We start from the raw sequence: 21,366 nt of genomic DNA on the forward strand, positions 1-21,366 counted from the left end.
CCCCTCTACTCCCCTCTGCTCCCCTCTACTCCCCTCTGCTCTTCTCTGCTCCCCTCTGCTCTTCTCTGCTCCCCTCTGCTCCCCTCTACTCTCCTCTACTCCCCTCTGCTCCCCTCTACTCCCCTCTACTCTCCTCTACTCCCCTCTACTCCCCTCTACTCTCCTCTACTCCCCTCTACTCCCCTCTACTCTCCTCTGCTCCCCTCTACTCACCTCTGCTCCCCTCTGCTCTTCTCTGCTCCCCTCTGCTCCCCTCTGCTCTCCTCTGCTCCCCTCTGCTCCCCTCTGCTCTCCTCTGCTCTTCTCTGCTCCCCTCTGCTCCCCTCTGCTCCCCTCTGCTCCCCTCTGCTCTCCTCTGCTCTCCTCTACTCCCCTCTCAGTCACTGGCCATAACCCATCCCTCTTTAGTGAGGTTGGAGCTCCTTGACCCAAATCAGAAGATATCTACACACACACACACACACTTGTACATGTGTGCACATTTACAGACACACATATGGAGTGTGGGTGTCATCTGATCCAGCGGGCCCCCCACCCCCCCTTCACCCCCCCCCCGGCTGGCGACGCGGCCCTGTCTGATGAAGCCTTGTAAATACTGACATGCTGTAAACTTGTGGATCTGATTTCAGGTCGCTGCTTGTGAGTTCTGAGCGGGTTTCTCTCCCGTAGCCGTGTTGTTGTTTGTTACAACTAGCTTGCCCCCGCCGATCGTTAGCTGCTTTCTAGCCCTCAACTTTCACAGCAACATTTAAAAAAAATCCTATCTTGGGATTTTTCTTTTTTATATTTATTTTTGTCTGTCTTTCCAAATCCTCCTGACAATGAGATATGTTTCATAGGAATAGAAAAGGCTCCCAACATGTTTCCAAATTGGTTTGTTGATAGAAGCTAGCTGTTAGCTTGCGGTGTGGGAGCAGGGGAGCAGGCAGGAAGCCATTTTCACACAGGCCGCCCCGACCCCGACTCCTGGCTCTGAAACGGCGGCAGGATTGCCGCGCGGGCGAGCAGAGCGAGGGCTGGGACCTGACAAGGTGCATCCCCCTCCCCGCGGCGTTACCTGACTCTCGCAGAGACGGGGCAACACACGTCCTGATGGCTTTTCCACCAGTCCTCCTATTCCTTTACAAAAGAGTAAATCATCTGAAGTTTATTTTCTTTGCAGCATCTGTGTTTTATAAGGGTTCTTTTAATTTGTTTTTACTCTGTCCAGAGGGGGATCCCAGTTCCTTTTTTTTTTCCCCTTTTTCTTTCCTCTTTGTGTTTGACCCTTTTAAGCCGTCCTCGCTGTCTATTTCTCTCTTTCTTCTTCTCCCTTCTGTTTTTTCTCTCTCCCCTCTCTTTCCTCCTCATGTGGAAGTGAGTGTTTTAATAATGATACTTTGGGGAATTGGGTTAGTGGAGCTGCTTTCTCCTCCTGCCCAGCGACCCTTCCCAGTCATCTTCCCGTCCCCTGCTTTAATCCCTCCCACCTTTGACATGTCTGGGAAACTTGGAGGAATGAAAGTACAACGTGGGGATTGACTAACAGAATTTAAATAACTATTTTAGAGAGGGCTGGGCCATTTTTAAAGGCGAGAGCAGACACTATGCAAACCCTTTTTTTCTTTCTTGAATTATTAGAACACCTTTCACCTGTTTTGAAGTGTTTTACAATAAAAACATAATTTTTACACGGTGTTGATGTTTTTTAATTTGCATTTAATTATTCCGAATTAAATAATTCCGAATTAAAATATTTTCTTTCAAGTTTACATGGAAATAGTCATTCTGAATTGAGGTTTCCATGGAAAACACGTTTGATGGTCTTTCTCCAATTCCTCTCCAGGTCTGGGGGTTGGGAAGGTTCTGATTGGATAGGGGGGGGACCGGAAGTTAAACTACCGGAAGAAAAACTAACTTACTCCATTAACAACAACATGGAGGACCACATTATTAGCATCCTTTTTTGATTTGTTTGATTTTATTTTTGAAACAGCAGCACAACAACATCATGTCCGTGATTTTGATGATGTTTCCTGTTTCCATCTGTTCTTTTAATTATTTCTATGTATTAAATAAATGGTGTCTGCTCTTGACCAGCGTTTACTGCTGCTGCATCTTGAAACTTTGTTTCTAAAACCAGCCCAGCGTGGAATATAAGCGTCATGGAGACAGACGGGCGAGGGAACGAGCAGAAAGACCGGAATTAATTTAACGAGGAATGAGTGTAAACATGATCGCAGAATTATTCTATTCGGATTTAGAATAAGAATAAACCACTTACTTTGGAATTAAGTCTAATTCAGAATGGCCATTTTCATTTGGAATTAGGTGTTTACTTGGTAATTTTTACTCATTTTAAAACTGATTTAATTTTAATTCTGAATTCAAGAGGAATAAAACTTCCCATGTAAACGCACTGAATAATAAAGCAGAGATAGCAGTAGAGAAAATATAAGAAAACAACAACCCCCCTCCCGCACCAACTCTACTAGTCCTACTACTGCAAGAGCAGCTTCTGATGTGAATATTCAAATGTTTTAACCTCCTTTTTTTGAACATATATATTCATAGTAATCATAATGACATTCAACATTATTTTAATTCTTATCAAACCTTTCATGCAAAAGTGTAAGCCAAACTGCTCTGCTGTCAGCTAAAAATATTAATATAGCAATAACAATGTAATTATGATACCAATTAAATCAACTTTCCAGTGTGACAAAAAAAGAAAAACTTTTTTTTTTACCAGTGTGAGGAAATTACATAATCATCACCATATAGTAGATTATAATAATCTTGTATTTTCTGACAATTGCAGTACAAAAATGATTATAAAAATAATTGTATTACTGTATTACTATTACATTCCTTACTGTATTACTCAATTTTGTAAATAAGTGGTATCTTTTGACAAGTTCAACAAATGTATTTAAGTATTTTGTATCAAGCTGATTGAAAATAGCTCTTCAGACACAGTGATTATTAAACATGTGACTACAACATCCATGGGCACCAGCATGAACAAAACAACTGGGCAAATTTCATTTTTCAGACTTCACGCATGACTGAAATATAAGATATAAACTTATTTGGTTCATCTTTACTATCATCTTATGTGGCTTTATTATTAACCGAGTGCTTAATTGTACCTTTTCCCCAGATTTTACACACTGTCATATGGCTTTGTAGAAGATAGTAGAGGTCTACGCCGTTGAATGCCGACGTGTGAGAGTTCTGCACAAACACACACCGTCTTCTTCCAGTTTCTGTTTTCTCAGGCTGACTTTTGTAGTTTCATTTAATTTTTTTATTTGTTATGGTCTGTGTGTACTTGCTGGCATTTCTTCACAAACCCACACATCCAGTCATTACACTGTGCCATCAAACGGCTTTAGCAATAAGGTGGTACGCTTCTGTAAATAGACAACGTCAAACTTGGTCATCTCTGTCAGAGCCAGGAGTGTTGCAAATGATGGGATTAAGTTTCCAGCAGTTTTGGAGTATGCACTCTGTGTTTTTGTTGGCGTGTTTGTTTATGAAACCTGCGTCATCCAAAAAAATTAATCTCCGACAGGAATTCCAGCGGCTGGTTATGATCCTGGTGCTGCTGAAGAAATTATCTGGTGAACAAACCAGAGCTGAATTTACATCAGCGTTTATCGTTCTGGCAACAGGCCATAAAAAAAGATAGCTATACACAATCATCTTCAAGGATGTAAAACATAAAAATATTCCCTCGCTTGGACATTAGATTCCCTCCGCCTTGCAGCTGCAGTATCATCCCTGGGTTCAGGGTACGTTCCTAAATCCCAGAGCATCCGTCAACGTGTCACCTGCCCGGCCCGCCGCCTCCTCACACCTCTCGTCTCCATTTACCTCTGCTCCAGCTTGCTTTTTTTGTCCTTGAACTGAAATGTCCTCTCTGGCAGAACGATTCAAATAAGACACAGTGTTTGCGTGGGCTCCGGAGCTTGTCCTTTCACACATCAGCTCTTCGTTGGAAGCCGCCTGCTTGTATTGGATGCAAATTGGGTATTAAAAGAGGGAATAGAAACATGAGATAGCGTGACACGGGGAGCCTGAGGAGAGAGAAAGAGCGCAAAGGATAAGAGAGAGAGGCTTAATGCGAGAAGAGAATGCAAATACTGTTGAGACGGGGAGGGATGGAGGAGAGCTGGATGGATGGCTGGATTAAGGGAGAAAGAAAGGCGAGGGTCAGGTGTTGGTGTGACTTTTCGGCAGGATCGGGGAGTTTTTCCTCTGGACGACTGCAATGAAGCTGGATTTGCATTGATGGATCTTCTTTCCATGGAGATGTCATGTATCAGTGCTCGGCCACGTCGTGCCCTGGTCATTAATCAAATCACTGCTCCGTCTGGAGCTGTCTTTCTGCCAGACGCCGTCAGCTGTCCGCCTCCGTCTCTACTCACTCTCTGTGTTTGGAGAAGTCGGAGTCTTGGACGACCTTTCTACTCTGTTCTTATATATATATATATATATATATATATATATATATATATATATATATATATATATATATATATATATATATACGTGTGTGTGTGTGTGTGTGTGTGTGTGTGTATATATATATATATATATATATATATATATATATATGTGTATAAATATAATATATATATACACATACAGAACTGAGAGAATCAACTGTATGAAAAGAGTGTAGATGTTGTGTGTGTGTGTGTGTGTGTGTGTGTGTGTGTGTGTGTGTGTGTGTGTGTGTGTGTGTGTGTGTGTGTGTGTGTGTGTGTGTGTGTGTGTGTGTGTGTGTGTGTGTGTGTGTGTGTGTATGCACGCGTGTGTGTGTGTGTGTATGCACGCGTGTGTGTGTGTGTGTGTGTGTGTGTGTGCTTTAAATGTCTGTCTAATCTGCAAGTAAGAATTAAGTTTTCAGTCAATCATTGTGAAAGGAAAACACACACGCTGAACATGTAAGCTGTTTTCCTCCAGTAGTTTCTGTCAGTTCTCAGTGTTAGTGGAGTGAGGAACACGTGCCCGGCCTGACCTCCACTCCCCTCTATACCATACACACCCTTCATCACGCATTTGCATACGTTTCTCCTCCACTCTGCCTATCACAATAACAGCAGAGACTCAGTTCCTCGTAGTTAGCAGTGGTGATGTTTGCAGTGTTATTATTCATGTGTTTATCTTTCTTATCCAAAGGCTCATTTCTGGAAATAAAGAAAAATGTGATCCCAGATATTAGGGGTGTAACAATATATCGTGCCACGAAATTTCGTGATACAAAAACATCACGATACGTGTCGTGGAGGTGACAAACTGTAGCGCGATATTGGGTTATTAATATGAATATATTGTTTACTAGTAACATCCTATTGGTGCAGCGGGATCACGTGACGACCTCGACCCGCGGACCAAAATCTGACTACACTCAGAAGAAACTAGTATCGTTTTACGTCCCGATCACAGGACTCTTGGGGGGTTTTGAGCTCCGAACTTTTACTTATCAGGAGCATGAATCAATGTTTTTATGATGTAAAGATTGTGTCGTCCCCAAAGGTGTGAGGATGAAACGATAACGGGTTCACCTTACGGCCTCAGGTGAAGCAGGTGAAGATAAATAACAGTCATGCTGACTTTGGAGTTTGGGACTTTTCATAGTTTATTTATTTACTTTTATTTATTTAATTTTAGTTGTTAAATTTCTGGAAAAGAAAAAAGTCAAGTCATACATGAGAAACTATTCAGTTTGTGGCAAAATATTTTTATTGTATGAAAGTGAAGATCATAATGCAAACCTGACATTTACTTTTAGTTCAGTTTGTGGAAAATGGTTGGCCTGGCTTTCTCTTTAAAACCTAAACAGTTATAAAGCATTACAAACTGTAACAATAGGGCAAACGCACAGCATTGTTTTGTATTTTGTGTCTTTCAAATAAAAGACATTTTTTCCAGTCATATGTTCCTCATTCAAGGTTGTTAAAAAGATACTGCTATAATATCGTATCATTATCGTGACCTCAATATCGTACCATATCGTGAGATTACTGTATCGTTACACCAGATATAGATAATGGAAGGACTATTAGGCATGCCATTGTTTTTCAATGTAAAAGCAGCAGCACCGCACAGGACGTGCTGGCATCAATAACCCTTTTAAAACCTGAATATTGGCAATAACCCGGTTTTGCACGTCCATGTAAACACCAATAACCCCTTTGAATAACCCAAATTTGCTCATATTGGGGTTTTTAAAAACCCCAATATGAGCCCTGGGTTACTCCTTTTAAAACCTGAATATTGGGTCATGTAAACACCAAACAGAATATCCCCATCAAACGGAACAGGAATCTGTTTTCTGCACATGCTCTGTTCACAAGGAATCCTGGTCTTTTGAGTCCAGGAAGTTCTTATAAACACGGAGAAACACAAGACCAGGAGGAGACTAATCACTTCATAAATGTAATGAAGGATATGAACATTTCTGCATTTGTAGACGGTAGAAAGTACCGGGATAGAAGATTTAAAAGAAGGTGAGAGAAAAGTTGCATGAAGCAGCATTTGTTTTGAATTTGGATACAGGAAGAAGAAGCAGAAATTACGGGAATTAATTACCATGTAAACAGGGATAACCCTGTTTGCTCACGCATGGAAACGGAATATTCCGAATGTTTCAGTAGGGCTGGGCGATTTTGGACAAAAATAAAATCCCGATTTTTTTCTCCGAAAAGCCAATTTTCGATTTCGATTTTCTTTGTAAAACTACAAAAGACAATGGAATAAATTGTTTCAAATATTTTATCTTTATTTTTAAAGAAAAATAGCAAACAAATGTCCCTATTGGGAATTAAGTGCAATTGAAAGATACTGTAGATCCTCCCTGAGTTTAGTAAAGTGACAACATTTACAATTTCCTTGACCAAACAAAGATGACTAGACGAGCTCCGTCTGTAATGCAGCCAGCTGCAAAAAAGGAAAATCCATTTTCCAATTTTCCTTTTTTTTAACATCGTCTTGATTAATAAATCCGATTTAGATTTAAAATCGATTAATCGCACAGCCCTATGTTTCAGTAACCGGAATATTAGCAATAACCTGAATTTTGACTGCATGTAAACGTAGTCAGTGACTGCTGACCCGCCTGGGGGGGCTTGATCATTAATAAAGCAGCAGTTCAAAAGTGAAAGGTCTGTTTTGGATGTGGATTTCTAAATCCATTGACACCCCCCCACCCCCAATCCTCACCCTCCACTCTTTCTCTCAAGCACTATTATGGCCTTTCTGTTGCTTCCTGGACAGATTTTCCACCTCGTCGTTCCCTTCCCTCATCACAAAAGGTGGCTGCCCAGACTGCGAGGGCGTAGCACTTGTGAAGGGCTTTCAGGAGTTGCCCTGGTACAGGCCTCTCTTAGTGGGGGGGGGTGAAGGACACGGTTTGGATAATGGTCTCCTCTCCCCCCTACAGAAGTCATGCAGCATTGTTGGCCAGTGGAGGTCTTAAAGACAGACCGGTGGAAGACCACAAAGCACAGCTTTGGCAGGGCTAATGAAACTCAGAGCTACACGTTAATGATCTAAAAGACTGGACCAAAACACTCAGCGCTCCCTTTCCGCTCACATCCAACCTCCTCTTGATCGCTCCTTCCAAATAATGACAAGGCACTCCGCCGCTCTACCTTTATTGTAAGCTTTGATGTGTGCCTTGTTTTCTTTTTCCTCCGTGCCCCCCTCCCTGCTTTTCATTCCTTTATGTTACTTGGCTGTCACTCATCTATTAGGGCAACAAATGGAACAAGGAAAACATTCAGCGGGCGTATTGTGGTGGGCCCACTGGTTGGCTCTTTATATCTTTTCAAAGCACTTGAACTTGGAATTTTTCCTTGCTCTCCGCCGACAGGATACACGTTTTTTGTCGCGGCCATTGTCAGAGTATTGCACACGTATTTGCTTTACGATCCACAAGTCCGTACTCCTGTAGTTTAATGTAGCTGTTTAGCTTTTCTATATGCTACAGTGTCTCTTCCCTTTGTGGAAGTGAGCTGCTGCGTTACGTAGAGAATTACAGAACCAGCAGAAATCATGTCGTCTCTCTGAACATCACGCACAGATACACGCACACACATGCACACGGAAATAATGAAAATGAAAAATAAATCCTTTTTTTGTCCAGTTTCCGGGGGGGGGGCACTTGGCCTTCCTGCTCCTTGCTCTGCACTAAAAAGCAAAAAATGCCAAATGTGATAGAAAAAAAATTCATAAGGGTCAATGACGAATAAGGATTTTCAACAGGTCAATTTTAAAATAATAAAAAAAAGTGAAAAAAAAATCTATTGCTGTAGTTCAAACATTAAGAATGTTGTGTACACATAAATTCATATAAAAATTTTAAATTAAGTGATTTTATCTTTTGTCAGGATGAATTGGTACTAGCCTTAAAAAAGGTCATGTGGTGCAACCATGATTTATATTAAAATAAATTTTTTTTTTTTTTTTTACACATTTTCAGTATTATACAAAAATGGTTGTTTTTTTAATGGTGATATTTGATATTTGATATACATGATATTTCATAAAATGGACATAATCAGTCAAACTTTGTTTGTATATTATAATGGAAATGTAAATACAAATGTGTGTAAATCTTACACACTACAAGATACTTCAGAAATCATGCCAGATAGAAGAAGATTGATTTAAAAACATTTAGAGTGATTTCAAAAACAAGTTTTCAAAACCAGAGTCCTGGTCGGACGGTTGCACCTCATGACATTTAGACACTTAAAACAACAACAAAATCCCAAATAACTAGTATTTTTTGTAAAACTCAAGTGAGTCCATATGTGGGACAGGTAGGTCATATATCTGGTATTTTTTTATCCACTTAAACCCTTTTTGAATTGAAAAAAAAAACAGTTTTTCAGAAAATATAGGCATCACGTCATTGACCCACATACAGTGCCTTGCGAAAGTATTTGGCCCCCTTGAACTGTGTGACCTTTTGCCACATTTCAGTCTTGAAACATAAAGATATAAAACTGTTTTTGTGAAGAATCAACAACAAGTGGGACACAATCATGAAGTGGAATGAAATGTATTGGATATTTCAAACTTTTTTAACAAATAAAAAACTGAAAAAGTGGGCGTGCAAAATGATTCAGACCCCTTTACTTTCAGTGCAGCAAACTGTGTCCAGAAGTTCAGTGAGGATCTCTGAATGATCCAGTGTTGACCTAAATGACTAATGATGATAAATGGAATCCACCTGTGTGTAATCACGTCTCTGTATAAATGCACCTGCACCGTGATCGTCTCAGAGGTCTGTGTAAAGTGCAGAGAGCATCATGAAGAACAAGGAACACACCAGGCAGGTCCCAGATACTGTTGTGGAGAAGTTTAAAGCTGGATTTGGATACAAAAACATTTCCCAAGCTTTAAACATCCCAAGGAGCACTGTGCAAGTGATAATATTGAAATGGAAGGAGTATTACACCACTGCAAATCTACCAAGACCTGGCTGTCCCTCTACACTTTCAGCTCATACAAGGAGAAGACTGATCAGAGATGCAGCCAAGAGGCCCGTGATCACTCTGGATGAACTGCAGAGGTCAGAGGTCAGGGGTCACCTACAGCTGAGGTGGGAGACTCTGTCCATACCACAACAATCAGTCGTATACTGCACAATTCTGACCTTTATGGAAGAGTGGCAAGAAGACAGCCATTTCTTAAAGATATCCATATAAAGTGTCGTTTAAAGTTTGCCACAAGCCACCGGGGAGACACAAACATGTGGAAGAAGCTGCTCTGGTCAGATGAGACCTAAATCAAACTTTTTGGCAACAATGCAAGACGTTATGTTTGGCGTAAAAGCCACACAGCTCATCACCCTCAACACACCATCCCCACTGTCAAACATGGTGGTGGCAGCCTCATGGTTTGGGCCTGCTTTTCTTCAGCAGGGACAGGGAAGATGGTTAAAATTGATGGGAAGATGGATGGAGCCAAATACAGGACCATTCTGGAAGAAAACCTGATGGAGGCTGCAAAAGACCTGAGACTGGGACGGAGATTTGTCTTCCAACAAGACAATGATCCAAAACATAAAGCAAAATCTACAATGGAATGGTTCACAAAAACATATCCAGGTGTCCAGACCTGAATCTAATGGAGAATTTGTGGAAAGAACTGAAAACTGCTGTTCACAAACGCTCTTCATCCAACCTCACTGAGCTCCAGCTGTTTGGCAAGGAGGAATGGGCAAAAAAGTCTCTCGATGTGCAAAACTGATATAGACAAACCCCAAGTGACTTACAGCTGGAATCCCAGCAAAAGGTGGCGCTACAAGGTATTAACTTAAAGGAGCATGAGGCAGGATTGAGGCAGGATTTATGAAAAAAATGCGTATACGTTTTAAGTTTTCTAGTAATAATGTCAGATGAAGCGTTCCAAACCCAAAAGAATGAGCCCTCTAGTGTATCTCTCCGTTGCCTTGAACAGGCTGTGTGCTGCAAAATGTGCTGCAATTCGGACCCCGAATTTCCCGCGCTGTCCTGCGGATGTGACGTCACATGACGCTGCATGCACGTTCTCCCCGTTCTCCCGTGCCGGCTTCACTGTTGGCTGCAGTACCCCCGACGGCCGTCGTGGTGAAGGGTGGCGCTAGAGAGTCTCATTTCTTAAAAGGAGCCTCATGCTCCTTTAAGGGGGCTGAATCATTTTGCACGCCCAATTTTTCAGTTTTTTATTTGTTAAAAAAGTTTGAAATGTACAATAAATTTCGTTCCACTTCATGATTGTGTCCGACTCCCACTCGTTGTTGATTCTTCACAAAAAATTACAGTTTTATATCTTTATGTTTGGAGCCTGAAATGTGGCAAAAGGTCACAAATTTCAAGGGGGCCAAATACTTTCGCAAGGCACTGTGTATGTATGTATATATATATATATATATATATATATATATATATATATATATATATGATCTGCTGTAAACGTCTCCGGGCCCGTGGAACTACTGGTGAACTGCTCGTCAATAACCGTGTGAGTCGGTAATCAATCAGCCAGCCCAGATTTTAGGGACGATAATTCTCACAGACTCACTCATTACTGTTTCATCTAAAAACAAGAAATGCTCTCTGCAGCTGAAACAAGATCACTTTTTGATGAAGTTGACAATTACATTTAACAAGAATGAACCGATGCATAAAAAATACAATCACATTTAGTCCACATTTTAGTTAAATTTCAAAAGGTCCCACTTCTAAGGTAGAGGCCGGTGCTAGTGGCTGAGCCAGTAACTCCCTCTCCGGGGTCATTAGGCTCCAGGAGTCCCCTGACACGGCCTGATTGTGTTTGACTGCAGCTTTACGGTGCACGCCAGTGGAGATACGTTTCTCTGGATCATCTGTCTCTGTGGGTGTTATTACGTGTTTGCCCCCTGTTTGTGTGCGTGTGTGTTGGGCCGGTGTGCGCAGCCTTTTGATTGGCCTTGATGAACAGACTGCCAGGCCCTGGAAGGGGAGGCTTTGAAATGTGCCATCTTGAGCTGGTTATTTCCAATCATCCTGCAGGAGACCTTGAACCTAGGGTTGCATGTTTGCGTGCATCCAGAGCTGGGAGGTGGTGGTTCGCTCCCACACACTCACATGCAACCCAAAGAGAGGGGGGGGGGGTTTCCATGTTCAAACATGGCTCAGAAAGGTGCAGCATATTAAAGAATGTCTTATGCTGGTCTGGGACGCACTTCTAACGGCATTTTATGACATTCCTGAAAAGTGATGAACTAAAACATGATCCATGCATATAAGACTTCATCATTCACAATACAGGACTGTCTCAGAACATTAAAATATTGTGATAAAGTTCTTTATTTTCTGTAATGCAATTAAAAAAAAACCAAAATGTCATACATTCTGGATTCATTACTATATCCTATCAAAAAAAAATGGATTATTCTGTGAATCTTAAACTGTAAGCCATAATCAGCAATATTAAAATAATAAAAGGCTTGCAATATTTCAGTTGATTTGTAATGAATCCAGAATGTATGACATTTTTGTTTTTGTAAGTGCATTACAGAAAATCACAATATTCTAATTTTCTGAGACAGTCCTGTATGTGTTTTAGGACAATTACCTGGAAAAGGGTTTGATTGATGTTTATATATTTTATGTTCTGCTCCACAAGCTCTTGCTTTCTTTTTTTGTATATGTATGTCTTTGTACGTTTTGACCGTATAGAAACGTAATTCTCGTCAGTTGTGTGAAATAAGACCTGGAAACAGGCATTGTGGTATAGAATTGTCAAATTGGTTTAATTCACCGTATGAATTGTTACAGATTATTTTCTAATACTGTATTCGACCCGGTCTTTGTACGTTTTGACCGCATAGAAACGTAATTCTCGTCAGTTGTGTGAAATAAGACCTGGAAACAGGCATTGTGGTATAGAATTGTCAAATTGGTTTAATTCACCGTATGAATTGTTACAGATTATTTTCTAATACTGTATTCGACCCGGTCTTTGTACGTTTTGACTGTATAGAAACGTAATTCTTGCCATTTTAAGAATGAGATGTACCTGCTGTACTTAAATGCCCTTACTTTTTAACAACTTGTGCTTTTTATTATTTTACCTCTTTTCTTATAATTTTATTTCATTTTATTTATTGTTTACTGTTTAATTGTGTGTTGCCGCTTTTAATGTTGATGTAAAACACTTTGAATTACCTTTTTTTTTTTCCTTTTTCTGGCCTTGATGTCCTTGCACTGTCTGTGTAAATGCACTGGACCGGTCCGGGATGAATGAATCTTCCATGTGTGTTTTCCAGCCAAACTGAGCAACCAGGACTCGTACAACAACCTAACCAACAACAACATGGGGAACCCGCGGCTGAGCCAGCTGCCCAGCCTCACCGTGGTGCTGCCCCTGGCCCAGATCAAGCAGCCCATGACGCTCGGAACCATCACCAAACGGACCGGGTAGGTCACACACACACACACACACACACACACACACACACACACACACACACACACACACACACACACACACACACACACTCGCCCCAGCTAACCACACCACAGCACAATCCCCCAACCCCATCACAGCACCAGGAAGTTAGTACATTAGTCATCCTTCTGATATACAAATACTACCACACATTTGGATTTGACCTCCTTATTAAAGGTCATACGCTAGAACAGGTGTCGGCAACCCAAAATGTTTTAGAGCCATATTGGACCAAAAACACAAAAAAACAAATATGTCTGGAGCCACAAAAAATGAAAAGTCTTGTATAAGCCTTAGAATGAAGACAACACATGCTGCATGTAGCTATATTAGTTATAACTGGGGGAACATTCTTTTTTTCATTATGCACTTCGAGAAAAAAGTCGAAATGTCGAGAAAAGTCAAAACTTCGAGAAAAAAATGTTGAAATGTCGAGAAAAAAGTCGAAATTTCGAGAAAAAAAGTAGAAAATGTTGAAATTAAAAAGGAAAGGAAAAAGGAAGGAAAAAAGAGAAAAAAAAGAAAAAAAAGGAGGAAAAAAAAGAAAATAGGAGAAAAAAAGAGAAATAAATGGAAAAAGAAAAAAAAGAACAAAGGAAAATAAAGAAAAAAAAGGAAAAAAAAGGTCAAACTTTTTTGAAAAAGCTCCAGGAGCCACTAGGGTGGCTCTAGACCCGCATGCGGCTCTAGAGCCGCGGGTTGCCGACCCCCGTGCTATAAGCTAGATTTATTAAGGTTTTATGCAGTCAAAAGTACATATAGAATAGAATAGAAAGCCTTTATTAGGCAGCAGCTCCATAAAAGTGCACACATGTAAAGACTATGTAAAAAAAAAAATACATATGACACTCAAGTCTGTTCATTTATAGAAAATATCATCCATTATAGTTTCAGTGTGATCTGATGTATCAACATTTAAAGATAAATAACGTTTTGGAAAAGGTTACAAAGCATTTGCTATTTCTTTATGTAGATGCAGACATTATTTGTCGCTTTGTCGTTGATTTAAAACTCTTTGAAATCATGTTCAACGCCAGTGCTTCCTCATCGTCACCTTAGAAATCCTGACCAGATTTGGGCTCAGGGTGTATGAGAGGTTAATCGGGTTAAAAGAGCACATGTTAAATGGGCTTTATGTAGTTTTGTAGTTTTTTGCTGACAACAAAATAAGTTTCCCCACTGAGGGAGAAAATAAAGGATATCTTATCTTATTTCCATGGATGTGCTGTATTGTCTCCCGAGTTTACATGAATGCACATCAACAGGGACTGCAGCGCCCCTTCAAACTGCTGCTTATTGTTTCAGTGCGTTGTAAACCTTTTTGCAAGCAGCTTGAAGGATATAAAACAGGGAAATGTGTATTTCCTCGTTTCTTTTCTTGGATAACAGTGCTTTTCTTAGAACAGAAGCAATAAAACATTTAGTTTAGGATGTACAACAACACCTGCCGGATGTTTCTCATCACATCTGTTCAACACTGAAAAGTTGTGTGCTGATGAACAGATAATACATGTACTGATTTGTGCACGTTACAAGGGAAAACTACAACTCCAAGGCAACACCAAGTACTCAAATGAAAACATTGAAACATCTTGTTTTTAAGGAACTATCTAACCATCTCACAGCAGCGATTGAAAATTACAATTTGAGTAAAAGCAAATGTAAACCCTATGACATGATGTGCAAGTGCAGCCTGTGATTCACAGTCTGCTCCTTTAATCGCATCAGCAGTAGCTCGGTACACGCCACAGCTCTTCCTCATCCACCTCTTTTCTTTCTTTTTTTTGTCTCCTGAAGCAAAAAAAAACCATGTATTTACTGTACAACATGAGAGGAAAAAGCACATTACATTCATTGGAAAAAAAAAGAGACTTCCCATTAAAGTAGAATCATGTCAGTGATATCACATGGAGTGTAACACTTTTAACTTTGATTTTATAATGGATTTAGTTGTGAAAGTTAAACAGCTCTGCTCTCATCCACCTCTGTCTCTATTTTCCCCTTTGGATCTTTGCCATACATTGAAATTATGTAGTTTTAAGGCCTTGAGCAACTACAGGCCGTTCCTAACTGCATTTACATACAGTACAGGTGGCTTTACAAATATGGGCAGATTTTAATATTTTCATTTAAATGTAATTTTCATGCCCTGTTTGAATGGGAAATGCTATAATGATCCAAACAGATGGTGAGGGATTTTTTTCCCCCCGTGATATTTGATAAGTGTACTTTGAGGATGAAAATAGAGTCCTGATCCTGCGGTCAACGTAAACAGCATTAGGGCCTTTTTCTAAATCATTAAGATAACCTGCAGCGTTCATTGGGGCTGCTGCGGTGTGTGTATTTGTATTTTTATGAGGTCCCTGCCCTGCTGGTTTGCATGTGTTGTTCCAGTTTTAATATTCATCATCATGTAAGTGCTGCATCTGATAGTTAAACAGATTACCGCTGCCTTCTAGTTGAGCTTCCTCATTTCTAATTTACAGCTTTTTGAATAGAATATTTGACATAAGGCTTGACATGCTCGATATTTATTTATTTAATTCTATTGTACTATTTGTCTGTATATGTGTGTATATACATATATATATATATATATACATATATATATATATATATATATATATATATATACACATATATTTATATATATATATATATATATACACATATATTTATATATACATATATACAGTATATATACACACACAGTGGGCCAAAAAATTAGTCAGTCATCAATTGTGCAAGTTCCACCACTTAAAAAGATGGGAGAGGCCTGTCATTTTCATCATAGTTACACTTCAACTATGAGAGACAGAATGGGGGAAAGACTCCAGGAAATCACATTGTAGGATTTTTACTGAATTAATTGGTAAATTCCTCAGTAAAATAAGTATTTGGTCAAGATTTCTGACTTTTACAGACCTGTAACTTTTTCTTTAAGAGGCTCCTCTGTCCTCCAGTTGTTACCTGTTTTAACTGGTTATCAGTATAAAAGACACCTGTCCACCTTGTCAGGCATTATCCCTTATATATATATATATATATATATATATATATATATATATATATATATATATATATATATATATATAATATACATATATTCTTTTCAGGCAGTATTCAGCACTTAACCCTACTAGCATGTTGGTTCCTCTCTGACTGCTGATCAGTCTCTGCAGGACGGCTCCACCTTCTTGGTGCTAACAGGAATGTGCTGCTCCATTCATTGTGTGAGATGTTCCCTCATCATGAAGCATGTAAACTAAACCCTCGGCGGTAATGCAGCGCATCGTTAATTGAACAATTCTGAGCTGAATGACAAATATTATGAACAATTTTAATGTCCACAGTTTGGATGATTTATGTCCTAAATACATTTCTGCTCTTAAGGAGACAGAAGTGATGAAGATATGAATGATTAGTCCCAAGTGGGCTATACCAAGACCAGTTTCAGGACTTTTTAACTCTGTAAAGCTTGTTTCTGTGAAACTTTTGCAAATATTTCACAATATTTGATCACTGCATTCCAGAGGACAGTCAGTATTAATGCATCAGGACATGCAGCTGTGCAGCCTGTTCCTGCATGCAGGCCGCTGCAGCTACACACACACACACACACACAAACACACACACACACACACAGACAGAGCAGCAGGTTTGGCCCCAGAGTAGGAGGTGATATCATATGCTTTTGCGCCGTTCTTGCGCAGGAGCAGCCGAGCACCATCTGTCCGTCTCTGCACCCAGGCCCCATCTTTCTGTTTCCTGGGTGTGTCTGTGTGTTTGTGTGAGAGGGAGAGCGCTGCAGAGAGAGACGGGAGCATCCAGCAGCTGTATTTACACCTGTATGAGCAGATCCCTGTTGGCAGGGCAGCAAAGGAACACACCAGCTGCTTAACCTACATTCCCTGCCATGCTGTCTGGCTGTGCACCGGTGCACACAAACACCAACACATCCGCACACGTTCACTAAACCTTCACTTTCTTTGTGTGATCGGGCCAACTGCAGGGATCCCTTCATGTGCAGCATTCTCCTGGAGACCACCAGTGTTCAGATAAGGCTCTCAATCCTAACATCTTTAGTCCAGCTTTAATATTCATCACCATGTAAGTGATGATGAGGACACGGAGATCTGTGTGAGGCATCGTGCTTCCAGCGGTGGATGATGAGGTTTCCAATGTGGTCAGAAAAGAACTGACCATCTGTCAAACCTTTTCTGTAAGCATACAGGACTGTCTCAGAAAATTGGAATATTGGGATAAAGTCCTTTATTTTCTGTAATGCAAAAATGTCATACATTCTGGATTCATTACAAATCAACTGAAATATTACAAGCCTTTTATTATTTTAATATTGCTGATCATGGTTTACAGCTTAAGAAAACTCAACTATCCTATCTCAAAAAATTTGGGAATCTTAATCTTAAACTGTAAACCATAATCAGCAATATTAAAATAATAAAAGGCTTGCAATATTTCAGTTGATTTGTAATGAATCCAGAATGTATGACATTTTTGTTTTTTTAATTGCATTACAGAAAATAAATCACAATATTCAAATTTTCTGAGACAGTCCTGTATATCCATCCAGTGATCCAAACATCCAAATGCACTAGTTTATAAAAGCTAACTTTTTTTAAATTTAAGTTTTAAATGTGTCCCATTGAGGGACCCGTAGGCCACGACTTCCCTCCTGCTGCTGAGTCATGCTAGTCATAACAGACCTGGACGACTCAGGGGAGACTCAGCAAATCTCTGAACGGGAAGTTTATGTATAAAAAGAAAGAAGACGGGACTATCAACAAGAACGCGGTGAATTGTAAATTTGGTAAAAAAATAATGTTCCTATCAGCAGAGCTGCTCCAGCCTGAATGATCATTTAAACACTAAACATGTCCGGACAAGTTCCACTGTAAACGTTACAGCTACTAGTACTTGAATCGCTGTATTGATTCAGCTTTAGTTTTAATTTTGAATTGAGAGTCTGCTTAAGTGCCTATTTGAGACTCAGCCTTATTTTATTTCTGAATTTTATTTATTTAACTGTATTTGCATTGCATTTTTGAATAATGCACCTGGACTAATTGGTTTGCTGATGTGCTTGAACTTTTTCTTTTGAATTTCATTTATGAAACACACTTCACCAATAAAAATGTGGATTTCAAATATTCTCTTCTTAGTGTATTTAATTGATTAGTCATGCACTGCAATTTTGTAATGTCCTAGAATTCAAATTCTTTATTTGGGGACCATTAGCAGATATGAGATCAAAATGTGATTAATTAATTATAAATCCTGTAATTAATTAGATTACTTTTTTATAATATATATACCAAAAAATGATATATTTTTTGTATTACACTGACAAATTTACACCTGTACTTTGGGTTATTTGTGCTGTTGAAATTGAAAGGACCAATAAACTTAAAAAAAAAAAAAGGAAACATCAAAGAAAGCACAAGTTCATGGAGAAGTCCTGCGTTTGTTAATTTAGTTATTGTGCTCACTCATCATCAAAGTGAGGAGGGAGCGTCGGATGTTGCTCAGCATCCGTTTGATAACAGTCCTGCAGGCGAGGCCAGGTCAGGGATGAGGAACACGGCCAAGCTTCTGCTAGTCCTCACCGTCTCCGGGGAATCCCAAACAAGGAGAGGTGTCCCAGCTCTGACCCAGCCTCTCGCTTCCTGTCGGCCAAACTCCACACAAGCCCGGAGCCAGATTGATTCCATCCCAAAGAGACTGGTCAAACCATTAGAGAAGGGTCTGTCTTGGTGAGAAAAAAATAAGGGAGCTCCACTAGGGCTTCTAATCACCAGTTCCAAACTGATAGACTTTTACTTGTCAAAATGCCTGTCAGGGTCACATTTGGGATTTACAAGCAGACAAAGTAATGCACACTTATCCCATCTACACACTGTCTAACTTTAACGCGGACAAATGAAAATCCAAATGGAGAGATTGCCACACACAAGACAAAACGCTGCTCTCGACCAAATCCCTCTGATAACATGTTCAAGCAAATGCAGCTCAAGCGCAGGCAGGGCAGGGCGGCGGGGAAGACAGCAGCAAAAAGAACAAATGAGAGCTGTGATCTGTCACAGATGTGCCCTCAGCTTACAGTAATGCGTGTGTAATAGCCGGCCCGGTGGCGAGCCATTGTCTTACGCAGCCTCGCTGAGACCGGAGCTAAAAAGCGGCTTTAAGAACGCAATGCCCGGCACCACATGGCAGCAAGGCTAAACCATTTGCACAAATCACCTCACTTCCCTCCCTTTTTAATGGCCCAGGCAGAGCTGCTATTAGGGCCAATGGGTTAGGAGATGAATGTGTGAACGATTATTCTCTGGGAGTGGGGTCGCTGCCCTCGCAGGTCGATTACACTCATTCTTTCCTCCCTCTAACTCTCTCAGCCTCCTTTCTCATTGTCCCCACACAACTGGTGTTTTCTGTCCTCCTGGTGACCAGTTTGGGACCAGTTTGGGACCAGTTTGGGACCAGTTTGTGACCAGTTTGTGACCAGTTTGTGACCACTTTGTGACCAGTTTGTGACCAGTTTGTGACCAGTTTGTGACCACTTTCCACGGATCCTGTTTGGTCAGGCAGTGTGTCACACACTGCCTGGGCTACGTTATGTCGAGCCGAGGTCTAAACTGTTTACTGCCAGCTCAACACGGCAACAGTCTTCCCAGAATGACTTCATGCGTTTGTTGTAATCAGAGTGGTGTGCAATCGTGTCATCTGGAATTCGGAATGCTTCATTTCAGGTTTTGAGATTTTCAATTCCTCATCAATCGACAAGAGCAGCGGTTGATATTTTTTACGCCGGTAGTTACTGACTCGTTTCCATGCAGTCAAAATTTGGGTTACGGTCAATATTCCGGTTACTGAAACATTGGGAATAATGTGTTTCCATGCGTGAGCAAACAGGGTTATCCCTGTTTACATGGTAATTAATCATTCAGGATATCTGGATCAAACCAGCGACGCACGGAGAACGTCATGACACAATTCCCGTCATTTCTGCTTCTTCTTCCTGTATCCAAATTCAAAACAACATTAACAGCAGCACGGTGGATAATCAACAGCCCAGTAGAAGTTGTTTTGTTTCTCGTCCCTGTAGTTCACCTTTTTCAGGGTCTTCCAGCTGAGCTTGATCTGGTCTGGCGTTCCTACAAATGCTGCTTCACGCAACTTTTCTCTCACCTTCTTGTAAATCTTCTATCCCGGTACTTTCTACCGTCTACAAATGCAGAAATGTTCATATTTGATTTAGATTTTGAGTTTTTTATTTCGGTCCGTTTGGATACAACATAATACAACATAAAAAAAAGGGTCCAATATTTTAAGTGGCACCGAAAAGGTATAGGCTGAAGCCAAGGCTTATTATGCCTACCCTTTTATGAACCTCCACTCAGGAGGTTTTATACAAAACAAAACTAATAATTTGGGTTCAAACATTGAAAAAGAATGGATATATTGGACAAGTAACAGGTATCTAGACAAGAAACAAAGACAAAAAAGACAAAAACGAAACAAAAAACATACTATAAATTGCAAGGAGTGGAAAATTAAGTGGTATGTAATGAAGGATATATCATATCCTTCATTACATTTATGAAGTGATTAGTCTCCTCCTGGTCTTGGTTTCTCCGTGTTTATAAGAACTTCCTGGACTCAAAAGACCAGGATTCCTTGTGAACAGAGCATGAGCAGAAAACAGATTCCTGTTCCGTTTGATGGGGATATTCCGTTTGGTGTTTACATGACTGAATATTCAGGGTTTAAAAGGAGTAACCCAGGGCTCATATTGGGGTTTTTAGAAACCCCAATATGAGCAAATTCTGGTTATTCAAAGGGGTTATTGGTGTTTACATGGCCGTGCAAAACCGGGTTATTGCCAATATTCCGGTTAGAACAGGGTTATTGATGCATGGAAACGGTGTTCCTGGTGCTCCTGGGGTGTAGAGGGTAAACCCCGAGCTTACTTCACCTTTGCTCCGTCCATGTTTCCCGTACCCCCACCCACCCATGTCCATTTACTCTGCTGGAGATCCTAAAGTGGGATCTCAGCAGGTTGAGTAGCGGCCGTGCACCCCCTTCTCCCCAGTCTTTGATAAGTGCTAGTTTACCACTGACCTCCATTACACCAACCAGTTCGTTCATTTGTCAACTTCGCGCTCCAGGAGTAAGACATTCCAAGGCAAATTGTTGCTCCCTGTCTCCCAGAGGAACATTTTTTCCACATATCCATGTACCAAGACTAATTGGACAGTGTGTGCTGTCGTTGGGAGGGCCGGGGCGGATGCAGTGAAAGCGATAAAATAAAGAAGTGCCGCAGAGTGCTTTGGTTGGCCGGGGATTCTGTTTTTCATGACTGGGGGGGGGGGG

General features: G+C 40.5%; 1 protein-coding gene across 4 annotated transcripts in view; it reads left to right on the top strand.

The window, feature by feature from the left end:
• bcas3 (BCAS3 microtubule associated cell migration factor) overlaps positions 1 to 21,366 on the top strand; it is a 515,318-nt gene that overhangs the window by 138,256 nt on the left and 355,696 nt on the right. For all 4 annotated transcript variants that reach the window (XM_061718687.1, XM_061718690.1, XM_061718688.1 and 1 more), the window contains one exon: positions 12,794 to 12,944. In XM_061718687.1, coding sequence (XP_061574671.1) covers positions 12,794 to 12,944 — 151 coding nt within the window. The remainder of the gene's footprint in view (positions 1 to 12,793; positions 12,945 to 21,366) is intronic.

This window comes from Cololabis saira, chromosome 4, assembly GCF_033807715.1.
Source record: "Cololabis saira isolate AMF1-May2022 chromosome 4, fColSai1.1, whole genome shotgun sequence".
Lineage (NCBI taxonomy): Eukaryota > Metazoa > Chordata > Actinopteri > Beloniformes > Belonidae > Cololabis > Cololabis saira.